Raw genomic sequence first — 14,406 nt, forward strand, 5'->3', positions numbered from 1 at the left:
ATTTAGTCATTCACAATATCAAAATATTGAGGTTAATATTGATATAAATGTGTTATCAAATATTCTTGCCAATAGTTTTCTAAATTATATTGGGTTAAGTCACATTGCAATAACCATACGCTCGATCTTGTCATAACTTATGGTGATGTTCACAATGGAAACATTCCTTTGAACAAGACTATTTCCGATCACTTTTCGTAAACCTTTCATTTATACCTGCCAGTGTTTGACAATAAAACCAAAACCGTACAATGTATTAATGAAAAGTTCTGTTAAATTTATAGATTACATGCGCAAATCTGATTTTGGAATGAACGCAGACATAGTTCAAATGGCTTTTGAATATTATTTGGTGGCTCACCAAATCAACTTATTTGTTATAAAGTTAGGGGGGTGCGGTGGCGCAGTGGGTTGGACCGCAGTCCTCCTCTTCGGTGGGTCTGGGGTTCGAGTCCCGCTTGGGGTGCCTTGCGACGGACTGGCGTCCCGTCCTGGGTGTGTCCCCTCCCCCTCCGGCCTTACGCCCTGTGTTACCGGGTAGGCTCCGTGGCCCCGTATGGGACAAGCGGTTCTGAAAATGTGTGTGTGTGTGTGTGTGTGTGTGTGTGTTATAAAGTTGCTGCATAAATGGCATTCAACTAAACTCTAAATTTAGATGTAACCTGGTCCGATTGTCTAAATATAGAAAAGCACTTAATGACAGGTCCTAATATTATGTGACATTAACTAATGAAAATCGAAATCTTCATTTAATACATTGCTAACTTAAGTGGTAAAGAGATTAATTCTGATCCTATTACTAATGTAAAACGAATAGTTTGTTAAACTACTCGTTTAACAAATCTGAGAATATCTGGGCATCCATCATACCCTCTACTGTGGTCCTAGCAGTATAAGGGGCTTTAGCGACATATTGTAGTCCCCCCCCCCCCCTTGGAACTACTGGAACCGGGCTCAAGAGTCAGGGTAAAAGGAACGTGTTCTTTATTAACTGTGTACATTTCATCTTAGTTTAAGACATAACAGACACTCCAGACAGTACCAAGTCATACCAAACACTGGAGAATTCCCCTAGGTCACTCCCTGCCTCTCTACAGCATACAATCGTTAGAGGACCACCTTTAGAACTGCCCAGAATTCCACCGTGACAAACCAAGCATAAACAATACACCAACCAATGAGAACAAAACACCAAACCACATGCAGACATAAATACCAATATTAACTATTTACATGGAACTATGTCAGCTCCCCTCAATGCTATTACAATATGCTGTCCGCACCATTTCACTAGCTTCGACTTAGTTATTATACAGAAAACTACCATGCTAATTTGCTTGATGTAATGTATTACTTGTCCTTTTGACCCAATCCCCACTAAATTACTTAAAGTCGCATCTTCAGTTCTCGCGGAACCTATTGTCAATATTGTTAATTCATCATTACTTAAAAGCGTTTGGAAAACAGCCATTAAAGTCACCATTATTAGACCCCTACTAAAGAAATCAAGTCTTTATTGTAATAACCCAAATAATTATAGACCTATCTCCACTTTTATCAAATCTTTGATCGTAACATCCCAAACTGTAAATTTAATCATATCTGCATTTGCATTAAGCCCTGGTCACAGCACTGGAACAGCCCTCTGTCATTTTAATGATATCTTGTGATGCTGGTTCACTCTTGTTGGTGGAATGGAGTGCTGTTTCATACTGTTGACCATAGTTTCCTTCTCAAACAGGTTTAAGTCTAAAGGGCACTGTTATGAAGTGGTTCTATTCATATTTAGCCAACAGTAAACAGCTTGTACTGAAATCTGACTGCATCCTTTCATTCTCATCTATTCAGTATGGTTTGCCTCACAGCTCTCTGGGTTCATTGTTTTCACTGTTTCACTGTTACCATTGGGTAATATTGACAAACATAATGCAAGTTTCCACTCATGCTGATGACAGCGTGTTTCATTTAAGCCTGCTGGCCTATCATACATCATTTTTAGCAAACTCTTACCAATTTCTCTAAATGCCAATAAAACAGACACTTATGGTAGGTGGTGATGTAGAAACTCTTGACACAATCACACTAATCTTTACCACGAATAGTGTAAGCTTCAAGTGTACAGATTAAGAACTTAGGTGTCTTGGACATAATCCTGTCATTTGCCATGTTGCTTTTGACTAGGTTGCTTTTCATTGTAGAAGCATAGCTAAATTGTAATTCCTGTGTCAGCAAGATGCTGAGCTTGTGCTTTTGTTTCAAGTAGGCTGGACTACTGTAATGCTTTATCAGACTCTCGGTACCAGACTGTTTCCTGGCTACAGTTGGTACAGATTGCTTCTGTGAAAATGGCTTCAAGAACTAGGAAGTACTGTCACATAACACCAGCACTTTGCTGCAATGACTCCCAGTTCTGTTCTGAGTTGATGATAAAATCTTACTTCTGACCTATAGGGTAGTAAATGGCATTGCTCTGGCTTACCAGCTACTGTCAGAAATGCCCAGTCTCTCAGCCTTTAAATCCTGGCTAAAGACTTCCATTTTCACTCTGGCATATCAATAACTAGTAATTCTTATTGGCGGTGCTTGATTAAATCTGTATTAATCCTGTTGCTAAATTTCTTGAGCAACATGGTTTCCCTATGATAAGACCTGAGAAGGACAACCAGTCATGATACCAGCACCCCATGTTGACTCAAGCTGACTGCCTACCATGATGGACAAGATGTGCCAATATGAACTGGGACATCAAGTTAACATGTCTACAATGTTAGCTGTAAATTGATTCAGATTTTTTCTACAAATCCAGAATGCAGGAATAAGAAGCCACTGGCACTTGGCCCCCCAGAGGTTTTCCCCTTTGACTTTCAGTTGGGAGTTCTTGTTCCTTTCCTCTACAGTAAGTAGGTATACTTACAGCTTTAACTGCATGGATAATCTAGTATATAGCTAACAATCGTATCCCTTTGTTCAGTGCTCTATAAAACTGAATACAAAAAAATCAAAGTGCTTGTATGTCCCAGTTAGCATTACTGGTCCATCTGAAAGTGGAAGGTGTATCACCATCCAGTTTCTATGTAAAGAACATCTGTCAACTTGTCCAAGCAAGACATAAACAGAGAAGGAAGCAATAAAGATGCCAGCCATGACTAAAGTACATAACCTAGTTTCAGCAACTGACTTAATGTCTGCATGAGCCCTCAATATCAAGAGCTTTCCTTAATACTGGTCTATTTGGGAGGGTGGCAAGAAAGAAGCTATTAACCAAGAATATCCATGAAAAGGTATGTCTGCATTTCGCCACAATGCATGAGAAGGACCCAGCTAGAATGTGGGAAAATGTGTTGTGGACAGATGTGTCTCCAAGCCTCGCGGTCGGAGGCTAGAGCAGACCACTGGCAGTGGTCAATGTAACAGGCACCAAGAGATTTCTTCAGAGAGTCCTTGTACCTTTTCTTCGGTGCCCCTCTATCGTGGTGGCCGGTGGTGAGTTCGCCTTACAGCACAATATTGGGTAGGCGATGATCCTCCATCCTGCAGATGCACCCTGGCCAGCACAGCTGCATTTTCATCAGCATGGCCTTGATGCTGGTGACCTCCCCCTCGAGGACTTCAGTGTTGGTGATGAAGTCATTCCAGTGGATGTTAAGGATGATGCAGAGGCAGCGCTGGTAAAAGCATTCAAGGAGTCGCAGGTGGTTATGGTAGGTGACCCAGAACTCGGACCCATAGAGTAGGCTGGTCAATGACTCTGTACACACTGACCTTTGTGCCTTTTTTCAGATGTTTGTTATTGCAAACTCTTTTGTACAGTCTGCCGAATGCACTGTTTGCCTTTGCCAGTCTGTTGTCAATCTCTTTGTCGACCTTGCGCCGTAGGAGATGATGCAACCCAGGTAGCTGAGCTGGTGGACTGTCTTCAGCTGTGACTCGCCGATGGTGATGTGAGGAGACTGGTAGTCTTCCTGAGGTGTGGGCCAGTGGAGAATTTCTGTCTTCTTCAAATTGACTTTTAGTCTGAAGAACTTGACAGCCTCCGCAAAGCAAAATGTTATACACTGCAGAGCTGTCACCGTGTGGGAAACAAGGGCAGTATCATCGGCAAAGAGTAGCTCTTGGATGAGATGCTCTACTGTCTTGGTGTGGGCCTTTATTCGCCTCAAGTTGAACAGGCTGCCATCTGTGCAGTATCAGATATAGACACAGTCCTTGTCATCAAGGTCTACTGCGGTGCTTTGGAGCATCATGCCAAAGAAGATCATGAAAAGAGTTGGGGTGAGGATGCAGCCTTGCTTTACACCATTGCCTATTGGGAAGGGCTCTGAGAGGTCGTTGCTGTGTCTGACTTGACCACGCTGGTCTTCATGCAGCTGGATGATCATGTTGAGGAATTTTGGAAGACAGCCTAATTATTCCATGAGTTGCCACTGCTCCTGTTGGCTCTAAAGCCACACTGACTCTCTGGGAGGAGTTCTTCTGCAATGGTGGGTACTAGTCTGTTCAGGAGTACTCTTGCACGGATTTTCCCTGCGACAGAAAGCAGAGTTATCCCCCAGTAATTGGAGCAGTCTGACTTTTCCCCCTTGTTCTTGTACAGGGTGACAATGACTGCCCTATGGAGGTCCTGAGGTAGTTTGCCTTGTTCCTAGCAGCAGACAAAGAGCTCGTGGAGTTTAGTGTCTAGTGCTGGGCCCCTATGTTTCAAAATCTCAGGTAGGATTCCATCAGCTCCAGCTGCCTTGCCATTTTTCTGCTTAATGGTCTTGACAGTCTCTTCTAGGGTAGAGGTCTTATCCAGTTCTGTTTTTTCAGGCTGCTGTAGGATGTGATGAATTGCTGAGTCTTGGACAATGCGGTTGGCATTGAAGAGAGTCTGGAAATGTTCCTACCACCGGTTCAGGATGGACGCCTTGTCTGTGAAGAGTGTTTGGCCGTCTGCACTGCGTAAGGGTCTCTGGACCCGGTGTGAAAGGCCATACACAGCCTTCAGGGATTCAAAAAAACCCTCTGTAGTCACTGATGTCTGCGCAAAGCCGAGTTCTCTCTGCGAGGTTGGTCTACCACTTGTTCTGAATCTCACAAAACTTGCACTGCAGGTTGCTGCATGCAAGGCAGAAGGCTGCTTTCTTATCAGGACAGAACGGCTGAGCAAGGTGGACTTGGTGGGCGCATCTCTTTTTCACCAGCAATTCTTGGATCCCCTGATTGTTTTCATTGAACCAGTCTTTGTTCTTCTTTGAAGAAAACCCTAGGACTTCTTCAGAGGTCTACAGAATGGTGGTTTTCCCAAAGCACTTCTGAAGAGGGGTCTGTGGGGCAACCAGGACCCTCAAGTCTCAACTGAAGATTTGTCTGGAAGTCAGCTCTCACTTCAGCTGACTGGAGATTGCCAGCCTGAAACTTCTTCCTTGGAGCCCTTCTCTTCTTTGGTTTGAATTTAAAGTGGAGACAAAGTTTGCTGCATGCAAGATGATGGTACGTCTGACAGTCTGCATCTGGCATTACTCAGGTGAGCAAGACGTCAGAAACCCTGTCATACCAGTTCCTTGTTCCCCCTTTTTCTCCCATCCCATCCCCATGATGGGGGGTAGGGAACAATCCCTGGTGAAGCACAAAAATAAACAGACAAGAGCACCGCATCTGCAGTCTCTGGCATGCGTCTGTTACAAACATTTACACCATACATGAGCTTGAGAGATCTTGGGCGAAGTGAGTCCAGAAAAGGTGAGTTTTCAGACCCTTCTTGAATGTAGACAGAGTTTCTGCAGTTCTGAGTGAGAGGGTAAGGACATTCCACAACAACGGAGCCAGAACCGAGAACCTCCGTGCTTTACTTTTCACACGCGTGACCACCAAGTGAGTAGAAGCAGAGGAGCGAAGGGATCTGGCTGGGGTGTAACAGTTGATCAAGTCTTGTAAATAGTTGTGAGCAGTTCTATTGATGCATTTGTAGACAATAACCAGGGTCGTGAATTTGATCCGGGCAGCTGTAGGAAGCCAACGCAGAGAAATGATTAGAGGAGATGCATAGGAACACTTTGGCAAATCAAACACAACTCATGCAGCAGCATTCTGTATCAGCTGGAGAGGTTTGATGGCAGTAGCAGGAAGGTCACACAAGAGAGAGTTGCAGTAGTCCAGACGGGATGTCACCATAGCCTGGACAAGTAGTTGGGCAGAGTCAGTTGTGTTAGGCAGGATGTAGCTGCAGGACCAGGTTGTGGCCTCAATGTACTGAGAGAAAGACAGACTTGAGTCAATTGTCACTCCCAGACTTTTCGCCAAAGAGGTAGGCAAAATAAGTAAGTTGTCTAGGTTGATCGATAGATCGTGACAGAAGGACAGGCCAGCTGAGGACAGGCATGGGAGGAGTTTGGAGAGGCCATGGAAAACGACTATTGGTCGGCTTCAAAGAGGTTCTGGAGAACCATCCGGCAGCTCAGAAGGGGTCGGAGGAGTTTCGCTCAGGCTGTGCTCAGCAGGAGTGGAGAAACTCTGACCTCTGATGAGGACATTGTCGGGAGGTGGAAGGACCACTTTGAAGAACTCTTAAACCCAAGTGATATGCCTCCCTTACAGGGCCAGAGGCTTTCGGGCTGTCAGAGGCCATCTCCCTGGTGGAAGTCACTGAGGTAGTTGGTAAGCTCCACAGTGGCAAAGCACTGGGGGGTGGATGAGATCTGCTCGGAAATGCTTAAGGCCCTGGATGTTGCAGGGCTGTCATGGTTGACACACCTCTGCAATGTTGCATGGACCTCGGGAACAGTGCCCTTGGATTGGCAAACTGGGGTGGTGGTCCCTATCTATAAGAAAGGGGACCGGAGAGTGTGTGCTAACCATCGGGGCATCACACTTCTCAGCCTCTCTGGGAAAGTTTATGCTGGGGTGCTGGAGAGGAGGCTCCAGCCGATAGTTGAACCTCGGATGGAAGAGGAACAATGCGGATTTTGTCCTGGCCGTGGAACAGTGGACCAGCTTTTTATCCTCTCACAGATATTTGAAGGGGCATAGGAATTTGCTAATCCAGTCTACATGTGTTTTGTGGACTTGGAGAAGGCCTATGACCATGTTCCCCAGGAAATTCTGTGGGAGGTGCTTCGGGAGTATGAGTTACTGGTGCCACTACTGCGGGCCATTTGATCCTTGTACATACGGAGCGAAAGCTGTGTCCGCATACTCAGCATTAAGTCAGGCCTGTTCAGTGTGGGTGTTGGACTCCGCCAAGGTTGTGCCTTGTCTCCTGTTTGTGGTTTTCATGGACAGGATATCAAGGCTCAGTCGAGGTCAGGAGGGCATTCTGTGTGGGAGTCGGAAGGTGACGTCTCTGCTTTTTGCAGATGATGTTGTCCTTTTGGCACCGTCACATGGCTGCCTCCAGCATGCACTGGAACAGTTTGCAGCCAGATATGAAGCGGTGGGGATGAGGATCAGCACCTCAAAGTCTGAGTCCATGGTTCTCTCATGGAAAAGGATGGTATGATCCTTCCAGGTAAGGGGAGAGTTTTTGCCCCAGGTAGAGGAGTTCAAGTATCTTGGGGTCTGGTACACGAGTGAGGGAAGAAGGGAGCGTGAGCAGCGGCAGCAGTAATGCGGTCGCTGTACCAGACTGTAGTGGTGAAGGGGGAGCTGAGCCATAAGGCGAAGCTTTCCATTTACCGGTCGATCTACGTCCTTACCCTCACCTATGATCATCAACTCTGGGTGATGACCGAAAGAATAAGATCACGGATACAAGCAGCTGGAATGAGTTTTCTCTGCAGGGTGCTGGGACTCACTCTCCGTGACAGGGTGAGGAGTTCGGACATCCGGGAGGAACTCAGAGTAGAGCTGCTACTCCTTCACATTGAGAGGAGCCAGTTGAGGTGGTTCGGGCATCTGATAAGGATGCCCCTGGACACCTCCCTTTGGAGGTATACCAGGCACGGCCAACTGGGACGAGGGCCCGAGGTCGGCCCAGGACCCACTGGAGAGATTATATCTCACAGTTGGCCTAGGAACAGCTGGGGATCCCCCAGGTTGAGCTGGAGGAAGTTGCGGGGGACAGGGGCGGCTGGCCCTCTCTGCTCTCCCTGCTGCCACCGCGACCCTTTTAGGACAAGAGGGACAGAAGATGGATGGATGGATTATTTGTCTAAGCAGTGATTAATACAAAACTGGGGCACAGGTACTTGGATTAAGATGAAGAAGGATAAAGCTTGATTTGGTAAAATCACAAGGGCATAGACATTTGAAGAATCACTATCTCAACACACTACTTTTTTTAAACTTTGTACTCTAGTTGTGCAGTTTTGCCAGTTTTTATCTATTGATGCTCTGACGGTAAGAAAGTATTACATACAGTGCCACTTGGAAGTATGCGAACCCTATAGGAATGGTCACTACAGTATAAAATTAAACCTAAATCTTAAGTCTTAAACTAAACTTATAGAAAGAATACGATTGACACACTTGATTCTACCTACCTACTTGGTTTAACTAATACAGCTCGAGATTCACTTATTTTTACACTTACACTGCTTCTGTTTCTCTACTACACACATGGTTTTCTCTAAAGCAACATTGGAACTTGTAACTAAACAAGTTCAATTATGTTAAATGGCGAAGACTGGTTTAGGTTAAATTTGTGATAAAATTAAGGTACACAAAGGATTAACATACTTCAGCTTTGAAAATAGTTTATGAATAAATTTCGTTAGAAATCTGTGACAAATTCTGGTCCTGTGTTTGCAAGCTGATGAGCCATTGTTTTCATTAGTAAATTCACAGTCAAGCTGCATAAGATTGTAAGAAAATTTGCTATTGAGTTTAGTGAATTTCCATTTTGTTCATGAATCCAAAATCACTCCGCTAATTTATTTTTAAAAAAGCCTACAAAGCACATTTATTACAGCTTAAGATTTGTAAAAGTCTTAAATATAGTTATCATATATTAATACACACACACACACACACACATTTTCAGAACCGCTTGTCCCTTACAGGGTCACGGGGAACCGGAGCCTACCCGGCAACACAGGGCGTAAGGCCAGAGGGGGAAGGGGACACACCCAGGACGGGACGCCAGTCCGTCACAAGGTACCCCAAGCGGGACTCGAACCCCAGACCCACCGGAGAGTAGGACTGCGGTCCAACCCACTGCGCCACCGCACCCCTCCATATATTAATAATACAGTAATATTTTTTGTTAGCTGTATTTAAACTATTTTTGACTGAAGATAAAATCACTAGAAACTCCTACTCAAGCTCTAGACTGATTATTTTTGCATAATATTTGCAATTTTTTCACCTCATTGAGTTAACTAAATTTAAATACGCACGCACGCATTTTTTGAACCGCTTGTCCCATACGGGGTCACGGGAAACCGGAGCCTACCCAGCAACTCAGGGCGTAAGGCTGGAGGGGGAGGAAACACACCCAGGACGGGACGCCAGTCCGCCTCAAGGTACCCCAAGCGGAACTCAAACCCCAGAACCACGGGAGAGCAGGACCCGGTCCAACACACTGCGCCACTGCGCCCCCCTAAATTTAAATATTCAAAAGAAATATAAGTATGAAAAATGTGCTGCATATTTCAGGAAGGTTGATTTCATCTTACGAGGGGGTGCGGTAGCACAGTGGGTTGGACCACAGTCTTGCTCCCAGGTGGGTCTGGGGTTCGAGTCCCGCTTGGGGTGCCTTGCGACGGACTGGCATCCCATCCTGGGTGTGTCCCCTCCCCCTCTGGCCTTACGCCCTGTGTTACCGGGTAGGCTCCGGTTCCCTGCGACCCCGTATGCACAAGCGGCTCTGAAAGTGTGTGTGTGTGTGTCTGTGTGTATGTGATTTCATCTTATGTCCCTGATTGAAATGAGCAGAACATTTGGTTAAACAGATTCAGGATGAAGAAGGAATAATGTATAACTTAAACCGCAGGTTACAATAAAATCACATGAAATGCATGATTGTGTGACAAGTGCAAGATAGGCACCAGATCAGAGGTTTTTAATCAGTTGTAGCCCATTGGCACCATTAAGAATTTCATGAAAACTACAGTTTCCTACTAGAAATATCACTGCAATTCCAAGAAAGTTGATGTAGTATAGAAAATGCTAATATAGACAAAGTGATTTGTAAATTAACTTGTATTTAAACAAAACCATATAAAAGCAAGGTATTTCATATTTTAGCTTAGCAACTGTATTGTTTGAAGACTTATGTTTATTCTGAAATTGATGCCTGGGACTCATTGCAAAAAAATTTGGATGGGTAGTTTATGACTAATAACATGACTAATACTGCATTGAAAACTGATTACCGTACCTTAGATTGTAACATCATTCATATATACACTCATTATATATCATACCTATAACTGCATGTCCAATGAAGAGTAGCAGTGATCCAAAGCCTCTTTCTAGAAACAGTGTGCAAGACAGAGTGCACCTTGGAGGGAATGGCAGTCCATCACAGGGTAAACACACATGCATTCACTCACACATACAAACACTACAGGTAATTCTGAATGACTTAACTACTTGAAACACTCTGGATTCTAAGAGGAAGACAGAGCCTCTGCAAGAGATTCATACGAACACAAGGAGAACATGCTTGTTTTCCACAGCCTGAGGTGGATTCAAATCTATGTCTCCCATAGCCAGGACCCATGAGACTATAGTGCTCCCTGTCTCTGTTCTTGAAGGGCAATAACTTAGTCTAATATAATTTTTGCTGTGTGCAGTACACAAGTAACTGATTAGTCTGATTAGTAACTGATTAGGACCTGCTTAGTCACTTTTGACTAACAAACTTTTCAGGTTTTGGACTTTCAAATTTTGAAAAAATCCAGATTAGATTTTCTCCATGCTGCACTTCAAGTTATAATCATACAGGTCAATCATTAATTTATCAGAAATGCACACACACACCACACACACATTTTCGGAACCGCTTGTCCCATACGGGGTCGCGAGGAACTGGAGCCTACCCAGTAACACAGGGCGTAAGGCCGGAGGGAGAGGGGACACACCCAGGACGGGTTCAGAAATGCAATAGAATAAATTTTTTTTATGACAGTTAACTTTTATGAGCAGCGAATAGTGGTTATGTGAGTAATGTCTGTATTACACAGTAGTAACAGTAACTCTAATTGGCACCCTTTTTCTGACCTTCCCTGTGAATGGTTTTCAATTTTTCAATAAGGTAGATATTAACAACTATATTCTTTACTTCTGGGTTACAGCAGGTGGCTTTGAGGAATGGTACTTGTGGAACTGGGGTTTGACAGAAGTTTGAGGAAATATTTTGTGTCCTTTCTGAGTTGTCACTACAGATAATGTTTCCTCTGATCATGGTTATTCTCAGATGCCAAAAGTCCCTTAAGATGAGTTCTACAACCAAGTAAACATGTGAGGTAGAAGTTAGACTGCCCCCAGTCTAGATGCTATATGACCCACTATTTAAATACTGGCTGTCATGTGGCAAGTCATACAGATCAGCTCTGGCTGTGTGGGATTTTGTCACTGTGTTTGTAGCAGACTGGTTGCAGGTAAGACCAACGAAAGAAATAATAGATCCATGTAGCACTATGTGATGAAATTTGTAACAAATTTAAATAATGTTTACTGAAGGACTAATAGTAGTCTAATCACCACTTTCATCTTTTAGGTTACACCATACTCAAAACACAAACAACAATATTGACATATACAGTTTAATAACCTGAAAGCGAATGTTAAATTTGTACAATAGAATGTTTCAGCATTTTTAAGTAATGTTTTCACCTTTCTCTTTCTGACACTTTGCAGTCAACATTGTTCCTGGCTTGTCATGCCCTACACTAATGTAACTATCATAACAGAGTTTTTTTTGATGGGGTTCCCTGGACTTCCACCCTGGTGCCATGGGCCAGTGGCAGGACTTTTCCTCATTGTCTATCTAACCATTGTGTCAGGGAATGGTTTCCTTTTAGTTTTTGTGGGCAGTGAGCGACACCTACAAAAACCTTCATATTTAATTTTTTGTAATCTGGCCATGTCTGACATTGTCTTTGCTACCACCACTTTACCTAAAGCCATCGCCCGGTACTGGGCAGAGGACCAAATCATAACGTTCAATGCCTGTTTCTTGCAGATGTTCCTAGTCCACACAATGGGCTCTTTCAATTCCTTTCTTCTTATGATAATGGCTCTTGATCGCTATGTAGCCATATGTAATCCCCTCAGATACCACACCTTGATCAAAAACTCCTCCATACTGACATTATGTTGCCTAGCTTGGCTTATATCAACAAGCTGGATGATTTTTATTCTTGTACAGGCTTATTCTCTGACATACTGCAATTCCAACAAGATTTTTCAGTGTTACTGTGACCATTTTGGATTAACAACAGTAGCATGTGATAACAACTGGAAAATCCAAGTCATAGCCTTTGCTGGGGCAATGACTGTGCTGCTGGGTCCACTTACATTTATATTGTTTTCTTACATTTCCATCATTATTGCCGTCATGAAGGTAGCAAACCTGGAGGGAAGATATAAAGCTTTCTCCACCTGTAGCCCTCAACTGTGTATCATATGTCTTTATTATGTCCCCAGGTGTTTCAATTATGTGGTCAGCATCTTTGGCTTTAATTTAAGTGCAGATATCCGCATTGTTATGATTCTGCTCTACAGTCTTTTTCCCCCAGTCGTCAACCCTTTGGTATATTGTTTCAAAACTACAGAAATTAAGGAGACTTTGAGCAAAAGGTTTAAATCCATAAAGACTGGAGTTGCAGGTTGCAACAGTTAAGCTCAGGCAATAATAACAAAAATTAACTTGAACATATCAATGTCGTTCAATAATATTTTTAGATGAGATCAGAAGTTTTTGTGAGACTTTTAAAAGTGAAAAATGTTTCATTAGAAAAAAATAATCTAAAACATTGAGCAAATGCTTGCTTTTTATATGAATTGCACCACAGGCAAACTGCATAACAGTACCATGAATCTTATCAACCTTTCATTGTGTCTTCAGAGCGTCAGCTTTATGTGGGCAACCCACTGCGGAAGAAAATATGGAAAAAAATTTGAATAATGCTGTTGATCGCACTCACGCCAACTGAGCCAGTGAGCTAAATCAGTCCTCTCACAGTGAGTCCATGATACCCCAGATACTCCCTCAGCATCTAAGAAATAGACAGTATAAAAGTGATTAAGTGTAAACTATTACTATTACATCTGGAACCGCAGAGTACATTTTTTTTACACTTATTGTTTTTGTTTTTTTTTTTTTTTTTTATTAATTGCAATGTATTTTTAGAAACGTATCTATTTTTATATGTAAAATTCTGGCTTTTTTCACAAGCCTGTGGTACCATGGCATATGTCATATCCCAAAATTTATTTCAGGTGAAATGGTTATGCAGTTTTTGTTATTACAGAATCTGACAATCCTCACTCCCTGCCAAAGCTACCACTACATTGTATCTTCAATTTATTTTTATAGAGCACTCTTCTCATACTGTGACACAATTATTTTTAAGCAACTCAACTGTATCAAATTCCCTCCTTTATTTTAGAACTGTCAATATACTTAAGTAGAATTGGTGTATTAAACTCAATTGGTGTAATTCATGCATTAAATTTGTTAATTTCTTAAAATCATGGACAGTTCCTGGATCATGCTGTCAGCAACTCAATTTTTAAATAATTTCCATCAGTAGACTGGCATAATGACAGTCAAAAGATGGTCGTTGATTGTGTAAAATAAAATGAACTCGTAACTCCATAAGCATCCCCAGATACAACCTTTATTCAGCCATTACTCTGGCATTGTACTTGCTTATTTGTGTATAATATTTAAAAAAAAAAAAAAAAATTGGTGGGAGGGTATTGGGATTTGTCTATCCTGTGTCTTATGCACCTACTCGAACGATGAACCTCGGAACGCGGTAGGGAACAAACTAGGTTTGCTTGAGACTTTCATGTCTGCAGCTATGTCTCCTTCTCTTACTGTAATGCTTAAATTGTACTTACTTTGGCTGAGATCGTCTGTTAAATGAATAAAAATGTAAATGTAAATGTAAATATTTGTAACCCGTATGCAATTTGTTCCCGTGTGTGTAGTTGGATATTTGGGGTGGAAAATAGTTATAGTTACGGAGAGGGTTATGGTTTTGTAACGTGATGTTTTTTTGTTATTCCTATATTGTACGTTTTTTTTTTTTTTTTTTTGGTGTTTATTGGTAGGAAAAATGTAATTTAGCCTAGGGACTGCCCAATCGGTGCTGGTGGGGAAAGTGCGGGGATGGGGCGGGATGTTCCGGGAGAGGAGGGGAAGAAGAGGGAGTAGGAAGGAGAGTTGGAGCACCGCGTGGGGAGAAAGGGAGTTTTTTTTTTTTTTTGAGACCGGGCGAGGGGAACGAGCCGGTTTGGGTTCGTTCTCGCTCG

General features: G+C 43.0%; 1 protein-coding gene across 1 annotated transcript; it reads left to right on the forward strand.

The window, feature by feature from the left end:
• Window positions 1–11,803: 11,803 nt before the first annotated feature.
• LOC108941400 (olfactory receptor 2AT4-like) lies at window positions 11,804–12,766 on the forward strand. Its single transcript, XM_018764064.1, has one exon. The coding sequence runs from the start codon at window positions 11,804–11,806 to the stop codon at window positions 12,764–12,766; it is 963 nt and encodes a 320-aa protein (XP_018619580.1).
• The last annotated feature ends 1,640 nt before the right edge of the window (window positions 12,767–14,406 follow it).

This window comes from Scleropages formosus, chromosome 10 (assembly GCF_900964775.1).
Source record: "Scleropages formosus chromosome 10, fSclFor1.1, whole genome shotgun sequence".
Lineage (NCBI taxonomy): Eukaryota > Metazoa > Chordata > Actinopteri > Osteoglossiformes > Osteoglossidae > Scleropages > Scleropages formosus.